Genomic DNA, 13,543 nt, shown 5'->3' with positions numbered 1-13,543 from the left:
GTAAATATACTTTTATTTATTCACTCCACATAAAATGTAATAAATAAATCATATAATACAAAAACCAACTATTCACATTTCAACTTTTAACTATTTAAATTTTCAGCTTTTTCCTTTTAAACAAATTTAAAGTGAAACAACACAAAACACTGCAAACCACAAAACAATTAAATATAAATTAAAATATGAAAACAAAAAGAAGATGCACATTCTCTGTCATATGGGCCTGCATGAATAAACTTTCTGAATCCTAAATCATCCGCAACTGAAAATAGTTGTGGATGATTACTATACCTTTCTAATGTGACGTTGTTGTCCCTGGCTCTCTTTCTCTCTCTTTCCCTCCTGCTCTGTTCCTGTGCTACTGCGAGTGTAACTACCGCCCCTCCCCCCTCTTCCCAGCGCAAAGCACAAGGCTCGCGTGCGGAGTGAAGCGGACAAAAAGTGCGAGAGGGTGAGAGAAAGAAAAAAAAACCTTCACGGCTCCCAATAAGGAGCCGGCTCGCGTCGTTCACGTCAAAGATCCGGCTCTAAGAGCCGTTTCGTTCGCAACCGACACATCACTAGCCTGCAGGTCAGAGGAAGCTGTGCTCTCTGCTTCCTCTTTCACCCTCCTCTTCCTCACTGATGGACCACAAACACTGACTTTAATAACAGCTGACACTCCTCCCTGTGTTACCATGGTGACACAGTGAATGTGTTTTAATGAGCTGACGTCAGATATTCAGATGTTTCCTCTCTCTAACACACTCAGCGTCTTCCTGTTTCCTGTCTTTGTGAGCTGAACTCCGAGTTCTTCCTCTGTGGTTCTCCAGCTCTGACCAGGCTTCAGGTCACCTGTGATGACGGCGCTGGGCAGATCAAACTGCCCAGCGCCGTGTGGTCGTGACCACAACACACATAATCATCATCATCATCAAGTGATTACAGCACCAGTACTAACAGGGGGTTTCAGGTTGGTTTGTGTGAATATTAAAGACAGTCTGAGTGAATCTCCGTACGTGTGAACATTGTTACTGTAGCTCAGTTATGTCTTCGATTAGAGACAAACTGGTTTTTAGTGAAATTAAAACTGATTTTAGAACAGAAATAATCGATTAGATAAGCTACAGAACCACAATGGCATAGAAAGAACATCACAACGTCACATATGTGACTGAGCACTGAGACGTAGAACAAAATGCCCAGAAGAGATTAATTTATTTATTCCATCGTTCATTCCCAGACAGACACACTTTACTAACATCCCAGCTGCACATATCAAACCAAAGGTGCAGGCACATAGCCCTGCACTGCAAATCGTCACCTGTGGGCCACAAACAGTTTGGGTCTGGGAATCAGCGCCGTGTGTGACCTGTAACCAGGGTTTGTAAAGGGAAGTGGCTCAAACAAACAAAGGAAACAACAAAGAGGTGAGTCCGCCCTACAAGACTCCCTCCCAATCATTCGTACTTCATCCTTCGTCCTTCACGGCTGGACGGACTCACCAAGACAAAATGATGTTTGAATCAAAAGAACAAAAAAGGACAACAGAGGCAAGATTATCAGTGAAAGCGTTACACCATAAAAACATTTCATTAAACCGTTTAAAATAATCATCGTCACAGGAGAGCGCTGACCTCAAGCACCCACGACCTTTCCAAAGTTCCTCCTCCAGGTGGCGCTGGTTACACATACAAACAACGTTACATTCATTATATTCATTTGGACGCCTCCACCATGTTTAGTGCGGTTATCTGTGTTTCTTTAGGAAACATTTTTCCTCCATATTACCTGAGCAGTCACATGACAGCAGGCCTAACTGGTCAGGTGAGAACTCTGCAGATCCTGGACAGGAAGTAAAGACCATCTGTGGACTGGGGAGGGCTCTGAGGGGTACACCTGTGATGATCTTAGACTGCTGTGACCACAGCACATGGCAGACGGTTACTTCCTGTTAAAAGGGAGTTCTTCCTGTCCACCATTGCCAGGTGCTGTCTAACTGTCAGGGTTTCCTCTCTGATACTGCAGGGGCTTTCCTCACAGTATCATTGAATTGACTGTTGTTGTGAGTCTGCAGAATATAAATAAAGCTGAATTAAACTTTATGAAAACGACGTTAGAGTGACAAACAGAACCTGTCTGACGTGAGCGGTGGGCGAGAGAGCTTCACACAGACTGACACGGAGAGAGAGGGAGTGTTTCCTTCCAGATGACTTCACCTTAAAAGCATGAGTGAGAGACACGACTCCCTCCCTCCCTCTCTCTCTGTCTCCAAACACAAACAGCCCTTCTTGCCCTGTTGTCACGGCAACAGCCCCCTCCACTGTGGGTGTGTCAGACCCCAAGGCTGCAGAGTTAACCCTTCAGCTCCACGAACGTGTCGCTCAGGTCAGTTTGTGAATGATTGAATGCTTTCTGACAGGAGCAGACACCTGAAAACACCTGGCAAGAAGTGACACACTAACGTGAACCTTCCACATTAAAAGCCCCTCTCTGTGTGAAGGTTTCCTGAGTCTGTGTCAGGCTGTGGCAGTGAAGCAGTTAAAGGTGTGGACGCTTCCACTGTTGGAAAGTTAGACGGAAAGTTTTCCTCAGAGACAGCCAATCAGAGCCCAGGACACACACACACACACACACACACACACACACACACACACACACACACACACACACACTGAGAGCAAGCATTCAGGAAGCAGCTCCGCACTTTTCCTGCAGCAGGGACATTTCGGACATTTTGGAGTTTCTGCTTTGACGCTGCCATCATGGTAACCACGGAAACCCACCAGTGTCAGGACCTGCTGGTCCCCTCTCAGGACCAGGACCAGGACCAGGTAGACCCCGAGAACCAGCAGGAGGACCCGGCCTCGCCCTCTTCTCTCATGGCGGGACTGGACCCGGAGAAGATGAGTCAGGGTCCCGTCAACGCCATCACAGTCCTCACGCTGCTGGATAAGCTGGTCAACATGCTGGATGCCGTGCAGGAGAACCAGCACAAGATGGAGGTGAGGTGACAGGGCCACACCTGGGGGCTCCAGCTCTGACACAGGGTCCTGCAGCTCTCACCAAACTCCAGTCAACAAACTGCAGATTTAAGTCAAAGTTCAACATTAGTCCAGTTTATCCTGGAATAGAAACAGGAAGGCGTGCTGGTGTTTCCAGGATCAAAGACAGCTATGTTCAGTCATAGTCCAGACCAAACTCCAGTCAAAAACTCCAGATTTCCCTGTAAAACCCTTATTCTCCTCTCTCTGTGACCGCTCGCTTTCTGGCTCTCACACCAACGTGAGGCAGCTGCCACATGTTGAGCTCTGGTGTAACTGTGGAGTCCTGTCATGTTTGTCACTGACAGACGTTTACTACAGACTGCAGATTAGGTCGCAGGCTCGCACTACAGCCTGGGTTTGTTTTTCCGGATCAGTAACAATGCTTGGGACATGTTTCCTGATTTTCAGTCACTTTATTTATCCCTACAGGGGGATTCAGAGTGCAGAGAGCGGCATATACAGTGAAACAGAAAAGAACAAGGATGAAATAAAAAAGTTCAAATCAGTTATAGCAGTGCTAAGCAGCAGGTAATATACAGCAAATAAAGCACACCATGTGTATGGTCCATAATGTCCAGAATTCAAATGTGTAATCTCTGGGATCCTCTCAGATTTTGTTACCGATGAACAGTGTTGGGAAGGTTACTTTTAAAATGTATTCCACTACAGATTACATGCCCCAAAATGTATTTTGTAATGTATTCCGTTACGTTACTCAATGAGAGTAACGTAACGGAATACTTTGGATTACTTAATATATTATCATGCTGTTTACAACTACATGAATGTGATTTATTACTATTACTGAAGGTCCGCGGCTCCGAACCGTAGTAAAGGGACCTCTGGCTAATACGTCGGGTTCGTGTCGGGCTCGTAGCTGAAAACTAGCTTTACTCTGTTGTCTGGGTCAACTTTGCTAGCGAGAGACAGAGAGAGGCGTTGAAAGGCTGCTCCAACGGAACTTATTGGCTGTGTCCCAATTCAGGGTATGCACGCTTGAAGTACGCACACTACGCGTACTACGTACGGTGCGTACTACGTACGGTGCGTACTATAAGTACGAGAAGTGCGGAAGTGAGAGGCTTGTGAAACGGGGCGGTCTAGCCTTCGTCGTGCTGTTCAGGTTGCCTAGCAACCATGATACTAACCGCGAGAAACGTTTCATACAGCACTGTTTGACAGAAATGAAGGAGAAAAAATGTTCTGTTGGTCCTTCATTTTTGTCATGACATCACTTTGATTAGTTGAGTATCTGAGGCTGAGACCATGGGACTGTAAAACATGATAGTTGGGCTTCATTTCTGTACTGAACAGTCATTTAAGATTAGTTAGTAAATAACAATTAGCTAATGTTGTTCATGAGACTAAAGTCATCTTACTTTGGTAATGTAAATATAATATGGCCAATATTATATGTATTGTCAGATTATATATATATATATATATATATATATATATATATATATACACACATGTGTGTGTATATATATACATATATATATATATATACACACACACACACACACATGTGTATATACACACACACACATATACATATATATATATATCAGAGGATATATTGCAGCAGTGAGCTTGAACTCTGGGTCAAAGATTTAAGTTGCAGTTATTTATATTTCCTATCACCTTAAATCTTCACTCAAAGACAAGTATCTTTGACAGTGTATATATAGATGTATTATGTATATAAGAGACAAATATTGTTCTTTCAGTATGTTGGCATTATTACATTTGGCTCAATGCTTACATATATGTATAAAAACAAAATGTACGAGCTGTGATAACTGTTTCTGATAGAATGAAGAGTAGACTGATATATGAAATATTACTTTATTGGGTGAGAAAATCAGACCATGTCATAACTGCTTTAAGTCATACAGAATAGATATCAGAGCCTTAAACAGGCTGACGTCTGCTAAATGGGTCAAACTGGGCAGAAAGTAAACAAACACATAACATCCTTATAGAATATGATGTAACACTATAGATCAACTTACCTCAGAATATATAAAGCATATAAACAATTACAGCAATATGATGCAACAAACACAGCAGTACTACTAATCCAAAATACTCAAAGCTTCATAGAACTGAAACAAACATTTATTTTTAGCTCCATTCTGCTGCTGATACATACTTTAGGTTTCTGAATATTAAACTTGTTGCTGCCTTTCATAGTGTGTAACTTGAAGGCCCTGAGTACTTTCTCCCACACTGAAAACACTGGAATGATAACATTATTTGAACATTACCTAATAAGACTGATTCAGGACAGACAATTAGTGATTTTAAACTTTTCTATCAGTCCTTCACAAACAGGGAACAGTCTGTCTATTCTCTCCATCTGTCAGCTGCTGCTGGCTCTTCCTCCTCCTCTTCCTCACATACTGCTGAGTTTGTCCTGGTGGATCATCAGGGGTGCAAAGCCTCACAGATGATGTGCAGCAGTGGGTCCCTCAGTCTGTCCTCACTCTGGACACTTGCAGTTGTCACACATGGAAATCAAATGTGTGATAAGCTGCAGGATTCAAACACAAGTGTAACTTATAAACACATGTTCATACTTTTATTCCACAATCAGAGAGAAAGAAACAGAGAGAGAGTGCAGGACAGACAGACAGGTGACAGTCTCAGGTGTATACACTGCTACAAAACAGCACAAGAGAAGGAGGATTTAGTGTTTGTGTTATTACGAGTGCTAAACAAGAAGAGTTCCCAGATGGTACAGTGGACACATGTGTGACTCCTGTGATTAAAGCATCTTTCTTTCAGCTTAACGAGTGAACCGTCAGCTCGTTCAAACACACGTTAAAGTCCGTTTGGCTCGACACCACCGAACAGAGGCAGCAATATAACATAGCTAACATTAACAGTGCAGTGAATCCTGCTTGTGCCGTGATATTCAGGACTGCAAACCGAGCAGCATCACTGACTTTCAGCTTGTTGTGTTTGTGGATATATGACTGACTTTAATTATCCATAAAATCATCACATTCTCTGTAAGATGAAGGTCAACTATAAATATATTTAGAAGTAGAGGCTTTAAAACCAATTTAATGCTGAAAGTACAAACATCACTAATGTCACATAACTTTGCCGACATGTGGCCAACAGTAATGTTTTCATGTTCTTCATTATTAAACATTCGCACATAAATAAGTGACATCATATTCAGTACTTACTTTTGCCAGTTCACTCTTCAGCCGCTCCCTTCTGCCGTATTTTGCGGCAAAATTATCCACACCCACCGCCGCGCTATGAATTGTGGGATATATGGGACCACGAAGCGTGTCGCTACCCGATCCGTACCGGAAACCCGATCGGTACCCCGCATGCGCGAATCTTACGTCACTTCCTCTCTTTGCCAACATTGCGACATTCAATATATTTGAATGATACGGTTAGCGCCCAGTTAGCTCCTAGCATTTCTCAACAGCTCTGCCTCCTTTTCGACTACCGGGACATTTAAACAATGGATAATCCGTATACAAACAAATTCATGCTTTTCTCCTCAACAGAGAGCCTCCCCCGATTGAACAACAGCGCCGTAAAATAAGAAGAATGGCGCCTAATTACAGAGTTAATAATGCAGACTTTGTAATATGTCACGTGAAGATTCATCAGCCAGATGAAGTGTTTACTGACAATTGACAGTGATAACGGACATCATCATCACTATTCCAATCAATCCTCTCCACACAGACAAGCATAAACACACTCGACTATCACTAAATCAAATTTAACACACGTTTGTAATGACGCTAATTCAGTTTACAATAGGGTTCATTCGCTCGGTCAGTAGGTGGCAGTATCCCCGTACACTGGGGAGTAAACTGCCATTAAATGAACAGAAGAAGAAGAAAACCCCTGCACATGCGCGGTACGGATCGGGTAGACCCGATTTGTACGGTCCGACTTTGCACATACGCAGTAAGGATCGGGGAGTCCTGATCTGTAACTATCTTTTTATTTTTCGTTTTTGTCTACGTTATATTAAAATGTTTCATTATTGGAAACATTTTAAGAGATACTTATTATTCTTAACATCTTAACAGATACTCGGACCCGTAACTATCGTAAAACGCTTCGACCCGAAGTAGACACCTTTCGCGCATGCGGGGTACCGATCGGGTTTCCGGTACAGATCGGGTAGTGACAGTATGCATTTGAAGTACACTTCGGACTGGGACAGCCTTCGTCGCGTGGCGGTGACGTAATCGCACTCAAAATGCGTACTTCAAGCGTGTGGTCTCTGAATTGGGACACAGCCACTGTTTCAGAGGAAAACACGAACACAGTGTACAGTCGAGTCTTAATAGCGTACTTACAACTGGGCTGGTCAGGCACTCTTCTTGGCTGCAGCGGTTATTATTATATTTACATGCTTCCAGCTCCTTTTTCTGCTCGGTGACAGCTCGTACTTTTCCTTTTTCTCCCTCCCTCGCTCACAGACACATAACGGGTAAGGCAGTCCATTCTCCCTGCAGCACGGACTACACTGCCCATGAGGCTACATTCTTTAGGGCTATGCCTGTAGCATTCTGCCTCTTAGCTTAGCACAACAACGACAACAAAAAGGCGCTCTCTCACCCAGGAAACACAGTCGCAGAGAGAGCGCGTCACCCTGTAACCATGGCAACCATAACGCTGCCGCCTGGAACAACAGAACATAGCTGTCAAACAAAACCCAAACAGTCCTGACCCGCGACAGTATGAAACAGGAAAATACCGCCGTGTAATCCATTTATTTCAACAAAGTAACTGTATTCTAAATACCACCTTTTTAAACGGTAACTGTAATGGAATACAGTTACTTATATTTTGTATTTTAAATACGTAACGGCGGTACATGTATTCCGTTACTCCCCAACGCTGCCGATGAACTATTGAACCAAGGTTATTGGCTGGTTGTGTCTCAGGTGCACCAGGTGGAGATGGAGGGCGTGGTCAAGGGGATCCAGGCTGACATGACCAAACTGTCCAAAAGTCAAAGTTTCACCTCGAACACAGTCAGCAAACTGCTGGACAAAAGCCGCAAGCTGTCCGTCACTATGAAAGAGGTCAGTGAACCCAGCACAGGTATGCGGGACACAGGTCAGTACACAGCACTGATTTACAGCACACCTGTCCCTAACCCTCTCACTTGTGCATTGATGCAGATTCGTGATAAGATGGAGCGTCAGGGCATGCAGGTGAAGAAGCTGGAGGCCAACCACGCCCACCTGATCAACAGGAACAACTTCAAAGTCCTCATCTTCCAGGTTAGAGATACCCCTGTACAGGTGGGTCAAAGGTCAGAGGTCAGGCACTCCATCAGCTGCTTTGTGCCTCTTCGGGAATATCTAGGATTTCCTGTTTTCTGCTGTGCTTTTTTGCATGAATTCAGGTGAGTTCAACCTGCTACAAATATCCTCCCACCCCAACTTCATTTGTGAGTGACACCTGGACCAGAAGCTCTGAGGCATGCTGGGAGTTGTAGTTATGAACAAAGGAGGTCTGTTAGGGTCCAGCTGGCTCTCAGCCGGTCGCCTTATTTGGCCACCAGCTGCTGCGGGAACTGAACTGGAAAAATGGACAGTGATCATGTGATCTGGTTATCATAGTGACACTCAGCAGAGTCATGAGGTCAGTTTTTATTTCCATAGCTTGTCCTCGGGGCTGATATCAGCTGACGCGGTGTGCAGTAAAGCTGTAGTACTGCAGTATCAGTGTGTACCTATGAGGTGTGAGGAGGACTCAGCTGTAGTCAATACTACAGTTAGTACTACAGTCAGTATACTTAAAGTCAGCACTGTCTTCTCTCACTGACAGTAAACACTCCCATCCTCCCTAAATACCCAGCATTCCTCATGAGTTTTAACATGTGTGTGTGAGTCAGAGTGTGTTACTGCGTGTGGTTCTTCTGTAAGCCCTCCCTTGTTGTGTTTATGTGGACAGCACTGCGCACACTCATTACTGGGGTTCTTCAGGTTCTTGTTGGTTCTGGTTCTGGTCTCTGTGGTTCCACTAGAGGTGAAACAAAAAAAAGAGTTCTCCTCACTGGGCACAGTTGCTTTTTTCCTGGTTTATCAAAACCTTGAAGTTCTCCTTTTGTTCCACCAAGATCCCCCTGGAGTCAGAGGAGAGGTCTCTGGTTCCTCCACAGATCACCAGACAGCCTCCTCATGCTCTCCTGTGTTTCACTTTAGGAGGAGAACGAGATCCCCTCCAGTGTTTTTGTGAAGGATCCTCCTCCATACCCTCGGGATGAGATTTTGGAGGAAGGTGAGGAAGTGGAGCCGGGCAGCGTGGATGGCAACCGTTCCCAGGAGGGCGGGCTCCAGACTATCGACCTATCATCTGATGAGGATGTTGGGCTGGAGGCAGAGGTAGAAGACGAGGAGGCGTGGCCTCAAGATTTGGAGAACATGGAGAAGTCTAGAGCTGAGAAACTGAAACGATCCAGCCTGAAGAAGGTGAGAAATAAAGACAGTGAGACAGGTGAGAGTAGTCACACAGACAGGTAATCATGTCCTTGTCTACAGGTGGACAGCCTAAAGAAGGCGTTCTCCAGGCAGAACATCGAGAAGAAGATGACGAGGATCGGAACGAAGATCGTTTCTGCCGAACAACGAGAGAAGATCAAGCAAAAGACTGCCAGCCTGAAGGTTTCACCTTTGAGCTTCCACATGAGGAAGGTACAGAGTTATTCCTCTTACTATTTTCCAGAGACACCACCAATGTACCCATTAGGTCCCAGTATGTTCCCCTCACAACGTTACCCTAAAGTTACCCAGTCCACATGGAATGTTCCACCAGAGTCTTCTGAACAATGTCCGAGTGTTCCACTGAGGTTCCTCTTGGGTTTCTCTGGATTTCATATCTTTGATTTTGTGTTTACAGCCTCGCAGCAACTCTGAATCTCAGCTTCCAGAGGCCTCTGCTCCAACTGGGGAGACACTTACTACTGAGGCTAACATCCAGTTCTCCCCACTGGGCAGCACTGAGCAGGAGGTCTCCTTCACAGAAGTTCATGCCCAGCTGGCCCCAACCGAGCAGCAGCAGGAGGAGGAAGTGAAAGAGGAGGAGAAGGAAAAGGAGAAAGAAGAGGAGAAGGAAGAGGAGACAGAGGTGGTGAAAGAGCAGCAGACGTCAGTTGTGGTGGAGGCTGATGTGTCGGTGGTTTCGGAGGGAGTTGGAGAGGAGTATGCTCTATCCTCCACCCTCCCTAAGGAGGAGAAAGGAGAGGAGGAGAAGGTGGATGAATCCTAAACACTCCTCTGGTAATGGAGTTTCATTAGTGACAAAACAAACCTGAGCTACAATCAATCAGAAAGTCCTCATCTTCTTAAATTAACATTTCAGTGTGCCTGGGTTCTTTTTAGGCTTTCCTTCCACAGAGGTTCTTCCTAGGTTCTCCTTCAATTCCCCAGTTAATTCCTTAAAGATTCCCAAAGGTCATATTAAGAACCCCAGGCATCCTCCAACATTTCCAAAGTTCACTCAATAAAAGGCTTGCTGAAGTTCCTCTACGAGCCCTCCGGGGCGTCTCCATGTTCCTGGTCTTTATGCTAAGCTAGTCTAAGTAGCTGTTTGCTGTAGTTTCATATTTACAGACCCAAAAATGTTGAAATGTTCCTTTAAAGTTCGGAGCTCAGGTTTGTTTTATATATATTTCTGAGTATTGATAAACCCCCACAAACAGTCCAGTCCAGTGTTACATGTGATCCTGTAAACCATGTATATGTTACACTCCTTAGTGTTTTAGGTTGAAGTATGCATGACGTCAAGAACTTTAGTTCCTCCACTGATCTGAAACCTAAAGCTAGAACCTGGAGATATGGGGTTTCTCCAGGAACAGGATGATTTTTACGTTCCTTCTTTTATTGCTGATATGCGTTCTTTTTAAGCAGCTGACTGATGTAACTGTGATGATCGGCCTGATCCGAAACATAAAACATTCACCCAGTTGAACCCAGTGATGTTCTAAACCCTCACCTGTCAATCATCCAGATCTCAGGGAACACAAGGTTAACATGGTGCTAAACAGACCCCTAGAAGGTTTACAAAATGTTCTACAAGCATTCACCTAGTCTGATCCTTCAGGTTATTAGAACATTATACCAGTGTTCCACTAAGGTTCCCAGGAGATCCCTAGATATTGTTAACCTGGCAGTACCCTAATGACCCCTTGAGGATCCCCAAAGCATTCTGTCAAGGTTCAACTGACATTCCCAGCATGATCTCCAGGGTTTCTGTAGTATTCCGGTAACAATCCCAATTCTAACCACGTGTTGTCTAAAATGTTCTTCTGGTCTTTACGTTGAGTTGTTATTTGGTTAAACTGGTTGGTTTTGATTCTCTTAGACTCTTTTTGTCCCAAAAGATTCAGTCTGGTTCTCCAGAAAATTCTCATCTTTGACTGCTCTGATGTTCCACTAAGTTTTTTTAAAGGTTTCCAAAGATCAACTGTTGGTTACACTGAAGCTTTTCTACAAGATTTTTACATTTGGAACTTGCTTCACTTAAAGTTAAACATTCCCCAGTGTCTTCTTAAGCTCTCCCAAAGATATTCCAAATATTCCCTGAAAGGTTCCCCTGACATTACTCTACATTCCACTGATATGTTCTCCTAAAGTTCCCCTGTTGTTTTCTTTATATTCTGCTGAGGTTCTCCTGACGTTCCTGCCTGTTTCAGTTGCTGTGTTAATTTACTAAACATGAATTTTTATCTAATGTTTTCTTATTCGATCAATATTTTTTGTCCTCTCTGAGGGACTCAGCTTTTCAATAACCTGCCATTTCCTGCTTATTAACCATACAGAAGTATTTGTGACCAGAGTGTTAACCTCCTCAGCAGACCTAATCAGACTTATTGATCAGTTTGTTGCTTTCAGGTGTAGCATTTCTGTTTTGCTTGTTTTTATTTTACCACAAACTTTGTGCTGCCAAAGAACTGATTTCCTTTTTCAATCAATTATCTAATCCTCCATATAATCAATAAAACCTGTGAAACCACACAACTGCCTCTGCTTCTGATTTAATGACTGATTTCTGATCGGATGAACATAGACACAGACTTCAGTTTATGAAGCTTTACGGTTATTATAAAGAAAATCAATTGACTATTAATTGATTGATTTCTGCCAGCACAGACACAAACAGAGAGAAGTACCTGCTCACAGGTAAAAGTCCTCCAAGGATGTCATGTCTTTTAGACCCCATTCCCACAAAACTGCTCAAAGAAGTCCTGCCATTAATTAATGCTTCAATCTTAAATATGATCAACCTATCTCTAATAATCAGCTATGTACCACAGGCCTTCAAGCTGGCTGTAGTTAAACCTTTACTCAAAAAGCATCTCTAGACCCAGCAGTCTTAGCTAATTATAGGCCAATCTCCAACCTTCCTTTCATATCAAACATCCCTGAAAGAGTAGTTGTCAAACAGCTAACAGATCATCTGCAGAGAAATGGCTTATTTGAAGAGTTTCAGTCAGGTTTCAGAGCTCATCACAGCACAGAAACAGCTTTAGTGAAGGTTACAAATGATCTTCTTATGGCCTCTGACAGTGGACTCATCTCTGTGCTTGTCCTGCTAGACCTCAGTGCAGCGTTCCATACTGTCGACCATAATATCCTATTAGAGCGATCAGAGCACGCTGTAGGTATTACAGGTACTGCACTGCAGTGGTTTGTATCATATCTATCTAATAGACTCCAATTTGTACAAGTAAATGGAGAGTCCTCTTCACACACTGAGGTCAATTATGGAGTTCCACAGGGTTCAGTGCTAGGACCAATTCTGTGTACATTATACATGCTTCCCTTAGGCAGTATCATTAGAAGACATAGCATACATTTACACTGCTATGCAGATGACACCCAGCTCTATCTGTCCATGAAGCCAGATAACACACACCAATTAGTTAAACTACAGGAATGTCTTAAAGACATAAAGACCTGGATGGCCGCTAACTTTCTGCTTCTTAATTCAGATCAAACTGAGGTTATTGTACTCGGCCCTGAAAATCTTAGAAATATGGTATCTAACCAGATTCTTACTCTGGATGGCATTACCTTGGCCTCCAGTAACACTGTGAGGAACCTTGGAGTCATTTTTGACCAGGACATGTCCTTCAATGCACATATTAAACAAATATGTAAGACTGCTTTCTTCCATTTGTGCAACATCTCTAAAATTAGAAATATCCTGTCTCAGAGTGACGCTGAAAAACTAGTTCATGCATTTATTACTTCCAGGCTGGACTACTGTAATTCATTATTATCAGGATGTCCTAAAAACTCCCTAAAAAGCCTTCAGTTAATCCAAAAAGCTGCAGCAAGAGTCCTGACAGGGACTAGAAAGAGAGAGCAGATTTCTCCTGTTTTGGCTTCCCTTCATTGGCTTCCTGTTAAATCCAGAATTCAAAATCCTGCTCCTCACATACAAGGTCTTAAATAATCAGGCCCCATCTTATCTTAATGACCTTGTAGTACCATATCACCCTATTAGAG

At 43.5% G+C, this 13,543-nt stretch overlaps 1 protein-coding gene across 1 annotated transcript; it reads left to right on the top strand.

Moving 5' to 3' along the window:
- Window positions 1-2,617: 2,617 nt before the first annotated feature.
- Window positions 2,618-12,049, top strand: cavin2b (caveolae associated protein 2b). The gene is made up of 6 exons (XM_063496471.1): window positions 2,618-2,987; window positions 7,967-8,107; window positions 8,207-8,308; window positions 9,236-9,502; window positions 9,572-9,724; window positions 9,930-12,049. Exons 1-6 carry the CDS (start codon window positions 2,748-2,750, stop codon window positions 10,296-10,298), a joined length of 1,272 nt encoding a protein of 423 aa, XP_063352541.1. The 5' UTR covers window positions 2,618-2,747; the 3' UTR covers window positions 10,299-12,049.
- The last annotated feature ends 1,494 nt before the right edge of the window (window positions 12,050-13,543 follow it).

The sequence above is a fragment of the Pelmatolapia mariae genome, linkage group LG15 (assembly GCF_036321145.2).
Source record: "Pelmatolapia mariae isolate MD_Pm_ZW linkage group LG15, Pm_UMD_F_2, whole genome shotgun sequence".
Taxonomy (NCBI): Eukaryota; Metazoa; Chordata; class Actinopteri; order Cichliformes; family Cichlidae; genus Pelmatolapia; species Pelmatolapia mariae.
This window is presented reverse-complemented; position numbering and strand designations above follow the sequence as displayed.